This window comes from Drosophila suzukii, chromosome 4 (assembly GCF_043229965.1).
Source record: "Drosophila suzukii chromosome 4, CBGP_Dsuzu_IsoJpt1.0, whole genome shotgun sequence".
In the NCBI taxonomy this organism is placed as follows: domain Eukaryota; kingdom Metazoa; phylum Arthropoda; class Insecta; order Diptera; family Drosophilidae; genus Drosophila; species Drosophila suzukii.
In genome coordinates, this window is record NC_092083.1 from 363184 (window position 1) to 376598 (window position 13415).

The 13415-nt window shown below is 37.0% G+C and overlaps 1 protein-coding gene across 7 annotated transcripts in view; it reads right to left on the reverse strand.

Annotated features, from left to right (window-relative positions):
• The window catches only part of sv (paired box protein shaven), a 46351-nt gene that overhangs the window by 6653 nt on the left and 26283 nt on the right, over positions 1–13415 (reverse strand). For 5 of the 7 annotated variants that reach the window (XM_017088740.4, XM_017088742.4, XM_065867325.2 and 2 more), the window contains 6 exons: positions 11332–11497; positions 9258–9455; positions 5399–5865; positions 2437–2522; positions 1201–1453; positions 948–1046 (listed from right to left, as the gene is read on the reverse strand). In XM_017088740.4, coding sequence (XP_016944229.2) covers positions 948–1046; positions 1201–1453; positions 2437–2522; positions 5399–5865; positions 9258–9455; positions 11332–11497 — 1269 coding nt within the window. The remainder of the gene's footprint in view (positions 1–947; positions 1047–1200; positions 1454–2436; positions 2523–5398; positions 5866–9257; positions 9456–11331; positions 11498–13415) is intronic. The other 2 variants (XM_036819136.3, XM_017088746.4) reach the window with 1 other exon arrangement.

The following is a 13415-nucleotide window of genomic DNA, read 5'->3' on the forward strand; positions in this document are numbered from 1 at the left end:
CGCTACCTAGGGTCAATTCCTTTATGAAGGAATGAACATGATGATGAACTCAACACCTTTTGATATGCTTGTGAGTATTTATAACACAGCCTGACGCAAAACAAAGCCTTTTTAATACTTTTCAACGAACACACGATACCCTTTTACTCTAAGAGTAAAAAATTGCTTCCAAATTACTTATTGATTCGTTTATGGAATATGTAAACAACAATTTCAGAACCATAGGTGTGGTAAAAGGTAAAAATAAGCGTTTCCGACCCTATAAAGTATATTTTGGTATTTCCACCAGAAAGTCAACTAAGCCAAAAAGCATTAAACTTATATTAAAACATATCACAGCAATTTGTATATACATAGTTTAATTAATAGTACCCGTTAATCGTAGTGTAAAATGGTATACTAGATTCGTCGGAAAGTACTCGTATGTAACAGGTAAAGGGAAGCGTTTATGACCCCATAAAGTATATATATTCTTGATCAGGATCACTAGCCGAGCCGAGCCTGAAGAATCTGGGTGCCAAGTCCCAACACTCTAGCTTTTGTAGTTTTTGAGTTCATACGGACGGACGGGCATGGCTAGTTTGACTCGGCTAGCAATCCTATACGGTCGGAAAAGCTTCCATCTATCTTTTACATATTTTTCGACAAATCAATTGTACTCGTAAACTTTTACTCTACAAGTAACGGGTATTATTACAAATTTAAAGTTGCCATAATTACGTTAATGGCTTTAATTATTTTTTAAGTACACACCCAATACTAAACCGCTTCTTGAAAGACAATAACAGTTAAATTAAACAAAAGGGAGTGTAAGATATCGGCGACAAATATTCAAAGTTTCCCAAGAAAATAATTTAAAACAATTAATAATATTGTAATCTTTAAAAAAAAATTGGGGTTGTGTGCTTATCCTTAAAAAGTCGGTGTAACAATCTGTCTTTTCTTACCTGTGTAAAAAGGAGCGATTGTCTGTTCCTGCACTGAATTCGCACTAAGCTTCATTTCATGCATGCTTATAGGGACTAGAGGTGTAAGCGAACTGCCTCCTACATCGGTTAAGTTTACAAAGGAAAATAAATTTAAAGGAAAATAAATAGATATACCATATTTAAAGAAAGGTTATTAAATTATAACAAATAAAAGTAAAAAAAAAAATTAAGAATACAAGCACCTTATTTTATAATTGGACGGGTTACTTACCAATTGATGGTCCTATTGTCGGTGTATAAAGTGAGCTTTGAGTTTGCGAAATCGTTGAAATACTATCGTACAACATAGACGTCTCACTGCTAGACGGTGTCGGGCCCGGGCCAGATCCAGATATCGAGTTTGTAGAAAACCCGTTTGGAGCCTCATAATATGATGCTGCGCAGTTTCCGGTGCCTGTTGTCAAATTTCCTAGCTCGGCGAGCAGCTTGTGCTCATCCTTGATACACCACTTCCCTGACCATATCTTGGAAAACAAGAAGTTATATATTTTTGACATTATTTTGGTACTTTAATTATATAAAGAATAAAACATGATTTAAGTCGGCTTGTAACACAGTGAAGGATACGTATCCGACTTTATATTTTTAGTCAGCATCACTAGACGAGACGATTTACCATGTCCGTCTGTCCTGTCTGTCTGTCCGTATTACGCTGAGAACTCGGAAACTATAAAAGCTAAAACGTTGGGATTAAGCAAGATCCAATATAAGTATTTGCCAATTGAAGCACTAACCTCAGGAGTTCCAAAAGAAATTTTATGAAAAATACATTGAATTAAAACATAAAAAAATATTATTGCTAAAAATGTATTGCTTTGTTGGCTTAAAATCGATTTGATGCTTATGATTTTGTGAGGCGTTTTCCGTGTTTTTCATTTTAAAGGCTTAAAAATCATCTATTAAATGTTTGTTCACAACATACGATACATACGATACGCAAAATTACTTTTACCAACTGGCCCCAACAGCTCAAATTTTGTACATTTTGATTTATTATTTAAATTATTAAATTCTTGATAAGCTGTCTTTTTAGTTTTTGCAATCGGACCATCACTGCCGATTTGTACAACACGAAAAAATTTTATTCAGCGCTGAAATTTCATCTAAGCCATTATAAAAATAAGATAAATACTTGTTTCCAACAAAAAACGGCTAAATATAAGCTTTTGCGCTAATCAAAATCTAGTAATAAGCCTGATATATACAACAAATACAGTACAATAGATAGTAACAAGCTAAACAAAACCCTAAAAATCGATGAAGCGGTTGTGCAACTATGTAAATCGACGAGTAATAAGGCAAAACGTCGCACTCCTTGCTTCTTCGTATAGAAAAATAAAATATCGATGACCCTAGCAGACTTATAACAAAATCAAACACTTTTTGTAAAAATAAAATAGCAGCTTAACGGGGTGCCAGAGCCACTATCATTAAATTACACACTTACATTTGGATAAAGTTGTTCGCCACTGTATCCCATACGCTGCCGTTTGCCGTCATCTTCGGAATGTATATTTGTGTCACGGTTCTCATCTAAAAAGTAAATTGGTTAAACATTAATCAGTTAATTATATTTATATTCCAGCTTGTACAAAATATTTCCTTTGCATTTTGTAACGTTCAAGTTTGTCACGTGCCGCCTAAGTGCGTTTGTGAGTTAATAGTCACTTTGCCGTTGGGGGTAATGTAAATATACATAAATACACCGACACCCTTTCAACTTATTTTTGACGTTTCATTCTTTTCTATTATTATAATAGGTTTTTAGTCTGACCTTCAAGTTTGACGGGCCATTCTAATAAGCTTCAAAACTTTGTAATAAAGACGGCCGTTTATTTTTATACCCGTTACTCGTAGAGTAAGAGGGTATATTAGGTTCTTCGGAAAGTATGTAACAGGTAGAAGGAAGCGTTTCCGACACCATAAGTATAAATATTCTTGATCAGCATGACTAGACGAGTCGATCTAGTCTCTCAGTTTTAAAGCTATCGGGCTGAAACTTTCCCAAAAGTCTTATTTCTTTTGCAGGTAGTATATAAGTCGGAAACAGCCGGTTTGGACAACTATATCTTATAGCTCCCATTGGAATAATAAACAAAAAAATTTATAGAAATATATCTTTGGTGTTTTTAACATATAACCTCCTAAGCTTGGAAATAAAATTTTTTAATTAGTTCTGAATTTTGAATTTAATTCCATCAAAATCGGACGACTATATCATATAGCTGCCATAGGAACGATCGGAAAATTGGTGGGAAAATAATATGAAACAAATTATAGCTTCGGTGTTTTTTGACATATTATCTTATACTATTGGGAATATCATTTTTTGTATTTTTAAATTTATTTATTATAACTGCAAGGGTATACAAACTTCGGCTTGGCGAAGTAAACTTCCTTTCTTGTTTAACATATAACCTCCTACGCTTGGAAACAACAAATTATCAAAATCGGACGACTATATCATATAGCTGCCATAGGAACGATCGGAAAATTGGTGGGAAAATAATATGAATCATATTATAGCTTCGGTGTTTTTTGACATTGTATTTATACCCGTTACTCGTAGAGTAAAAGGGTATACTAGATTCGTCGGAAAGTATGTAACAGGCAGAAGGAAGCGTTTCCGACCCCACAAAGTATATATATTCTTGATCAGGATCACTAGCCGAGTCGATCTAGCCATGTCCGTCTGTCCGTCTGTCCGGATGAACGCTGAGATCTCGAAAACTATGGGAGCTAGGCTATTGAGATTTGGCGTGCAGACTCCTGAGCTTCTTACGCAGCGCTAGTTTGTTTCAGCAATGTGCCACGCCCACTCTAACGCCCACAAACCGCCCAAAACTGTGGCTCCTACAGTTTTTATGCTACAATAAAAATTTTAACTGAAATGTATTGTCCTCATCAATACCTATAGATTAGCCCAAATTAAAGTTTGCCACGCCCACTTTAACGCCCACAAACCGCCCAAGCCTGTGGCGCCCTCAATTTTCATGCTAGATACAAAATTTTAACTGAAATGTATTGGTCTCGTCAATACCTATCGATTGATCCTAAAATTGGCCACGCCCACTCTAACGCCCATAACGCTTAAATCTGTCTACCGCCGGTAGGTGGCGCATTTCAATCTCGCTTTGCTTCTTGCATATCTCCATTTCCCTTTGGTGTCTTTAGCTGAGTAACGGGTATCTGATAGTCGAGGTACTCGACTATAGCGTTCTTCCTTGCTTAATTTGTCTAGTTCCGATTAGGTTACTGTAAAAGTTAAATTGATAAATGGTACGGGCGCGGGATGTGAGCTTCTTATTCCTCGCTTTTTGTCTCTCTACACTGACCTGCAGTACATTCACATGCGCAAAAAAGAGATCACATAAGGTATTTTCTATTTTTAGGTTTTTACCGCATAAGGAATCTTCTATTTTTCATGTTAGGATCGGTTAAAACTGTAAATGAAATGTATTATTATATTTGTATCATAAATTAAAATTAAATTATTTTTGCTCTTTTAGAAGTTGATGCTGAATCAAATTTGACATATGGCCACACAAAGGTCACTTGGAAACCAACCCTTTGTCATATGTCATGGTACTTTTCCTGCATCGATCTGCTTTATGTGAACAAATTTGCCACAAGTGAACAGCAGTTAATTCCCAAAGCGACCGAAATAGCAATTTCAGAGCGCTTTAAAAAAATCGGCAATGAGTGGATTGTGATTTTTACGTGACTTTTTATTACCCACTCAATGACACGACTTTGGAGTCCTGGTAAGATCTGATAGCATGGGTAATTGTATCTAATTCTAAAAAATAAGTAAAAACTCAGACAGTTGGGTGTTGTACCATTGACTCATAATCTCTTCATCTGGGGTGCGATTGTTTGCTGATGTTATGCATTAACGGATATTTATTGAAACCGACAGGGACTTCCTGAGAAATAGATAATTTGGACAGCTTGGCATTATTATCAAAATTCCATCTAAGATATTGGTGAAGCTGTACATCAGCATCCCCCACAATCAATTAAGATAGTATCTAATTGCTCTGCCCGACATGCGGTACAAGACATCTGAATTAATGATACCACAAGACTTTTCGCCTTTGCACGCAATAATGTTTGCTTCCAAGCAATATATTCTGTGCCTGGCTTTGCGTTCTGATATGTAAATGAACCGACTGGGATTTGACGAATAATAAATAAATAAGGAGTAAGCTATGTAAATTTTCAGTTTTCAACAGGCGCACAGCCTCACAGTACCCATGTATAAAGCTTATTAACAATTTATTTTTGCGAAAATTCGCAATGGCGATCAAAAACCAGTCTTAGACCTAATAAACAACATATTTAATTTGGCTCTGTGACCCTATTAAGTTTGTGTTCGAAAGATGTGCGATGACTCGAAGGAAACTTACCATGAGCTTCGATTCTTTTACGTTTACAATTGGTGGGATCTGTATTATTGTTGTTGTTGACGCTACTGTTGTTGTTATTGTTGTGAGAATGGTGTCCATGTTGTATACCTAAAATTCCATTAATGCTATATCCAGTCGTTCGTTGTTCAGTCGTTGAGTTGATATTCCCATTGCTTGTGTCACTGCTGCTCGCATTGATTTGGCCGACTGAAACTTGGACAGTATCAGAGCCTGACGTCGGTATTGATGCGTGCGTCGCAATCGCCGCCGCAGAAGCGTTTGTGTTTGCCGAATTAGCACTGCTATTGCTAGTTCCACCACCCGGGGGCTGCGGTTCGCCGTTCGTTCCTGTGCTGCTATCGAGACTTTCTGTGGCCATGTGGCCTCCTCCGAGACCCTGTGGTACATGATGCTGTTGGTGGTGATGTACGTGTTTCGCCTTCTCGGCGGCCTTGTTCCTTACAATGCTGAAATTAAAAAATGTGAAAAATCTTTACAAATTGACTGGAACTTATATGCTCGTTCTTAATTATTTGAAACGAATTAACTAATTTAACATCTTTACAAATTGACGGAAACTTATAAGCTGGATAGTAATTATTTTAAACGAAATAAATAATTTAAAATCGTCAAAATTGTAGTACATTTATTCGACATACCGTACATATGAAATATTCAGAGGACTTACAGAAACCGTTCTAAAAATAAGTAGACGACTTGAAACCAATCAAAGAATAATATCTAGATTATGTAACACCGACTTATCTTTTGCTTGGTTTTCAATGCAACCGTCCCAGAGACAGTCGGAGATTTCAGTCACACCTCAGATAATGGCTGATTAGTAACACAATTTTACCGAAACCAGAAAGCTATATCAAGTAGATGGACTATAATTGCATTTTGTTTTAACTGCAAGGCTATATCAATTACATTACAAATTACACATTGAGGCGACCTAATGCGCCTTTGAGGAATTATTTAACTACCTGGAGTCCCCAAATGCATTATGTAAGTACATTTGACAGGTTGCTTTTAAGATTGGTAGGAACACCATATGCTTCAGAGGGTTGCAGGGCCAGAAGTCAATTCCGCCCAAATCATGCCCTGATGACAACAGTCTCTGATTTTTTTTGAGTACCAGTTTGGAGACGGGATGAGCAATTGGATATTTGGACAGTGCACACAATTGAGACATATGTTTGGGATGCGAGGAAAGTACTACCCGCTGCATGTTCTTTTGTATAAATGTGTAGATACATTTGAATGTGTTTCAGCGGAGGGCTGAAAACTAAAATTGGTTGAGTGCTATGAAAGTCACTTTATTAAGTGTCAGTCTCCTGGGAATCAGTACATGGGGATTCCTACCGCCCTCGTACGCACAATTTTGATCCGATTGAATCACCACCACCCTAATCATCGCTCAAGTGCCATCACATCACACATTGTCGCATTATGAAATGTTCTTGCTGATTATACCATGAATTACCCTGCTCGCCGCGACTTTTGCATTATCATCGGTCACATGTCAGTCTTGGCATTCGTAAAGTATTCCGGGATTTTGTAGAAACACGAATCGAATTGATTAGGAATGGTAGCACGTGTCGGGTGCGGTTGAAAACTCCAATTCTAATTTAATTTTTTTAGCTGCAACCACGCTGTGATCGGTGTGGTAAAGAGTACCAAACAAGTGCAATACGACATTTGAACCTTTCTGAAGGTTATACACGCCATTAACTATTGATAATTTGCATGGAAACAATATCTGCCAGCGAGATAATTACTATTTTTATAATGCCCTTGTCATTTGCTTACTTCAATCACATTATTTTCGTCTAAGCTCCTTTACTTTCAACTCATTTTCTGACATGACATTTGATTAGTTTATCAAGTTTCAAGAAATGACATTAAGAACCATTTTCTCGTCCGCGTGTTTAACTAAAAGAAGTTTTTATAATAATAACTTATAAAAAAAAGGGGATATAGTTTTGAATCAAACATTTTTTAATGACGAAGCACACCACGAGAGTGTGCGAAAGCGACTACTATATATACACAAAAAATGAAAATCTACTGTGATAGTCCGATCGGAACTAAAAGGATTGCATAACAAGACTTTAAGAATATCGTTTGGCTTGGGATAAGGAGCGGTGAAAGTGTATAAGTGAACATCTACAGAATTTTATCTGTTGGGGCCAGGGCGGTTGCGGGGGCCATTTTATTAGACTTTTAGGGTTCCTGCTGACAGTGCGCGTCGGATTACACCTCTTTAAAAATTAAAATTCGATGTTCCGTTCAAAAGTTTTGAGCTATATGTCCTTGGAAAGGAATTTTAAAAGACTGTGTACGTTTCCTAACATGATTTGTCTAAATACCATAGATTAAAAATTATGCTCAAAAGTTTTTGCTCCAATTTTTAAAGCTTTTTTTTAATTCTTCAAAACGGCTCTTACAATTTTTATTTAAGCTTTAGACTGTTTAGCCCTTAAGATTCTTAAACTTTTGACATGCCACATATTGTTGTAAAATTTCACATTTCAAAGTTGTTAATCAACAAAAAGGGCGCGTATCCACACTCAATGTTAACGTCTTGGAAAAATAAAAATGACGTTAAACAGGTAAATTTAAGAAACTTTAGGTCTTATAATAATAATAACATTCTAGCTCTTATAGTTTCCGAGAATCAGCGTTCATACGGACAGACGGACACGGCTAGATCGACTGGCCTAGTGATTCTGATCAAGAAATAAATACTTTATAGTGTCGGAAACGCTTCCTTCTACCTGTTACATACTTTCCGACGAATCTAGTACGGAACGGATATAAAAACACAACTTAATATAAAGTCAAGAGAAAACGCTGTAGTCGATGCCATCGATTATCTAATACCCGTTACTCAGCTAAGGGAACTGCGAGGGAGATAGTGTCGCAGTATGGCGACTGTTCACAATTGCTTATAACCTTTTAATGGATAGTCCGATTTGAACAATTTTTGGCATGAATTTAGATATTCATAACCAAAACAAAATTCCATTTGCAGTTTTACAAAATCTTCAAACATGTTGGCGCTAGACAGGTTTTAACGTGGGCGTATGGCCGTTTGTGGGCATTGGAGTGGGCGTGGCACCCTGCTGAAGCCAACTGTCGTTGTCCCAGAACCTCAAGAATCTGCATGACAAATCCAAATTTTCTAGTTTTTTTTTAGGTTTTGAGATCTCAGGGTTCATTCGAACGGACAGACAGGCAGACAGACGGACATAACGGCTATAAACATACTGATTAAAGTTTTTGAGAAGCCTCTAGTATTTAAGCATTACATGTGTTGCAAAAGGAAAATATGTAAATTACAGGGTACAGCTAATATTTACTAGACGATAATTTTGAGGTTTTTGCAATTTCTTTTCGGCGGCATCTTTGAGCGGTACCAACATAAATTATGGTCAAAAAGGAAGTGCGTATATAAAAGCAATGTGGGGCAGTGTTGACGTCGGAAGTGCCACGTGGCATGGCCAAGACTCTACGATGATGTTGTCGGCAATAAAGCCACACCGGATGCTCGAGAGGAAAGTGGCTTTTGTTGTGGTCGTGTGTCAAGCATTGTGCCACAATTATGAACGCTAAAAACTACTTAGATATTTTTATTAGATGAAAGGTTTGGTAAAATATGAAGTCAGAGTAGAGCATGATGTTGGGTTCTATCCGAATTTCGCTTGGAGGAAACGGACACGGATGTTAACAGCATGACAGCAAACAAACTTCGGAATACTAACGTAGCGCATAACGGATGTGCGTATATCCGTTCTAGTCCACGCTTACGTTTCAAGCTTAATGGTGACTACAATTTTTGAAATGTTGTTCTTACCGGTTTATCGATGAAACACTGGGTACATTATCCTGAGAGCAAATAGCTTCTGCCAAAAGCCGATCTCGTATCTCCCAAGCAAACATCGTGGGGTTTTCACGCTTATAGTTGGCAATTGCATCTACTACCGGCGGGGTGGCCACTTTTGGCTTGGAGCCTCCAATAACACCGGCCTTAAAACTACCAGTCTCGTAATATCTGAAAATAAAGCATGTGATATTTTATTAGCTAAACAAAATCAAAAGATATGGTTGAGTGCCAATTTTAAATAAATATTTTTCCAGATGTCGCAATTTTATTGACGCCACAAACACTATTGAATACCTCTTCTAGCACTGGCCTCCTAACCATTACGAAGTTGTATTTGTACACTTGTACCTAATAATTTCATTCAGAAATTTGCAACGCAGTGAAGGAGACGTTTCAGATCCCATAAAGTGTATATATTCTGGATCAGCATCACTAGACGAGTCGATCTAGTCATGTTCATGTTCCGTTTCTACGCAAACTAGTCTTTCAGCTTAAAAACTATCGGAATGAATACTTCCCAAAAGTCGTTTTTATTGCAGGTAGAATATAAGTCGGAACGAGCACGATCGGACAATCATATCAAATATATATAGCTCCCAAAGAAACAACCGGGAAAATAATGAAAAATACTCGTTATACTCGTTACTCGTAGATTACAAAAGAACATTGTGTTCGGGGAAAATTATGTTACAGGTATAAGGAATCGTCTTCGACCGCATAGTAAATATATTCTTGATTAGAATACTAGCTGAGTCGATCTAGCCATGTCCGTCTGTCCGTGTGAACGCTGTGATCTCGGAAACTAGAGCTAGAGGGTTTAAATTTCAGATTTAGATTTCTTATCGTACGCAACGCAAAAAACGCCCACAACCCTTCAATATGTCTGCTGCCATATTGCCATACATTGAAATCGCGGTGGCGCTTTAAAATCTCGCTTTGCTTCCTTTAGCTGAGTAACGGGTATCGGTATCTGATAGTCGAGGCCCTCAACTTCCGTGGTTTTTGACATAATCTTCTACTGTTTAGAATTTTATGATTTGTACTATTTCAGAATTTCGAGTTAAAAAAAATCGTACGACTATGTGATATAGCTGCCATAGGAACAATCGGATAATTAATGGGTAAATATTTAAAGCTTTGTTATTTTTCTTCTTTTCTACTCCGGCATATAGCTGTTTTTTTATTATTTCAGAATCACGAATAAAATTTGATACAAATCGGACTACTACCACTCTGCACGGCAGTCCACGTAGTGGCTAAGTGCACCAAGAGAGTGTGCGAAGGCGACTATTATACAGTCACAGAATTGAAAAAGATAGTCCGATCCTAACGAGTGATACACTGATTGAAAGGTATCGCAAAATCTTAAGGGATTGCATTCCAAGACTTTAAGAAAATCAATTGGCTTGGGAAAAGCGCATTGAAAAGTAAAAGTTTAAATTTAGAAACTTTGAGCTGTGGGGCCAGTGGGGGTGCGTGGGCCCTTTTATATGTTTTTTGGATTCCTGCTGACAATACGAGTCTAATTACACATCATTAATAATTAAAACCCGACGCTCCGTTCAAAAGTTATACACAAAACAAGATTTTAGGGCACTTTTCAGAATAAAAATGTTAACTGAAATGTATTTTTCTCGCCAGTACCTATCGATTGGCTTAAAAAAAAAAGTTTGGCACGCCCTGATCTAACGCCAACAAACGCCCATAACGCTTAAATTACAATCTCACTTTGCTGCTTGTACGTCGTACTCTCTCTTTTTCTCCTTTTAGAGTAACTGGTATCTGATAGTCTAGGCACTCTACTATAGCGATCTTCTTTGTTATACCCGTTACTCGTAGATTAAAAGAATACAATATTCGGGGAAAAGTATGTAACTGGTAGAAGGAAGCATCTCCTACTGATATAAAGTAAATGTATTCTTGATCAGCATTGCTAGCCTAGTCGATCTAGCCAAGTCCGCACAATGTCTAAAGCTCCCCTAGATTTTGATGCCTCTATAAGTTATTTGCTATTAAAAATCGGTTCTTCTTAGTGCTTAATTACCTTGATAGTATCTTAGACACACAACCATGGCTCACGCGTAACTGCCGTGATATGTCACATGGGCGGACACCATTGTGCGCGAGCTCCACAATACGCTGACGAACGACATCGGGTAGTGGCCGCCCGTTAACAAATACGCCTCCTAGTTGATTAACGCCTCCATGACCTATTTAAGAAATATAATTATATATCATTATTTTAACTTACAAATTTAGATTTATTTGAAATTAGGGAAGAGGTGTGTGTTGGGACAAATCTTGAGTCAATTTTCTCGTATTTTCTCCTCAGATTTTCTCCTCCTTTGGCCTGTATATAGGAACAAACTCTTATTATTATACCCCATAAAGTATATATATTCTTAATTGATTGCACAACACACAAGCAAAATAGCTGCTTTCACCAATACGCCACCAAGCCGCTAGGGGCGCTATAGGCTAGTTGGCGCTGTAGGCTAGGTGGCGCTATAAAAGAAGAAGATAGGTGGCGCCAGGATGGGCTCTAGGCTAGGTGTGTTAGTTAAAAAAAAGCAGAGTTGCTTTAAGCATATATCCATTCCACTCGCACTCCCGTAACCTGAGTAACGGGTGTCTTATAGTCGATGCCATCGACTATAGCGGTTTTTCTTGTTTTAACTTACACTTTTACAAAATCCTTAAAAATGTTGGCGCTAGACAGGTTGCAGAGTTAAGGGCGTTAGAGTGAGTGTTAGATTGGGCGTGGCACCCTGCGCCGCGCAGAAAGGTCTTGAATCAATTGGTTTAAGAGAAAGAGCGGTGACAATGTAAATGCGAAGTTTAAGAAAATTTATGCTGTTGAAACTAAGTCGGAATCAGCCGGATCGGACAACTATATCTTATAGCTCCCATAGGAGTAATCGGAAAAAAAATTAAATAAATTATATCTTTGGTGTTTTTTAACATATAACCTCCTACGCTTGGAAATAACATTTTTTAATTAGATCTGAATTTCGAATTTAATTTGATCAAAATCGGACGACTATGTCATATAGCTGCCATAGGAACGGTCGGAAAATTGGTGGGAAAATAATATGAAACAAATTATAGCTTCGGTGTTTTTTGACATATTATGTTATACTGTTGGGAATATGATTTCTTGTATTTTATAATTTAATAATTATAACTGCAAGGGTATACAAACTTCGGCTTGCCGCAGTTAACTTCCTTTTTTGTTTTTAATGAAAATACACATCAAAGGAATCCTCATTAGTTAAAATCCGATGCTCCGTTCAAAAGTTTTTCCAAAAGCAAGATTTTGAAGGCATTCAAAAATAAAAATGTTTGTCCCCTACAAAATGTGTGTTGAATTTCCAATGTCAAACTACACATACTTTTTAAAAATTTCTAGAAAATCAAAGGAATCCTCATTAGTTAAAATCCGATGCTCCGTTCAAAAGTTTTTCCAAAAGAAAGATTTTGATAGCATTCCAAAATAAAAATGTTTGTCCCCCACAAAATGTGTGTTGAATTTCCAATGTCTAACTACACATACTTTTTAAAAATTTCTAAAAAACATTTTTCTATAATTAAGGACGGCAGACATTAACCAAATGGTCTTTGCCTTCCCAATGAAAACATGTATATCGATTGATAAATACTTTGCTAAAGCGGGCAGAATAAAAACGTTTTAGAAAGTGAAAGAAATTATTTAAAACTTTAGTTAGTTGAGGGTGACATCGTCTCGACTCCTTACCCGTTAAGTGGTGTTTTTATTTGATACTTTATAGGGTCCTAAATACTTTTTTCTACCTGCTCCATACACTCCGATTTATACAATACACCCTTTTACTTTACGAACATAGGGTATAAAATGTTAAGATTCAGGTTAAACAATCGTATCAGACTTTCAATTTTGCGGGTACATATTTGGAAAGGGGATTACAAATGGGGAACGACGTCGAACGTTTTGTTTCTTCTTTTATTAAACATGCAATCATATTGGCATACTATTTTATTCATTTGTCTGTTGATACTAATCAACCACAAAGAGACCGCGCATCGTATACAGATTGAAGACAAAATAACTAATGACAAACATGCTGCGAAAGAGGAAAGAACACTTGCCAC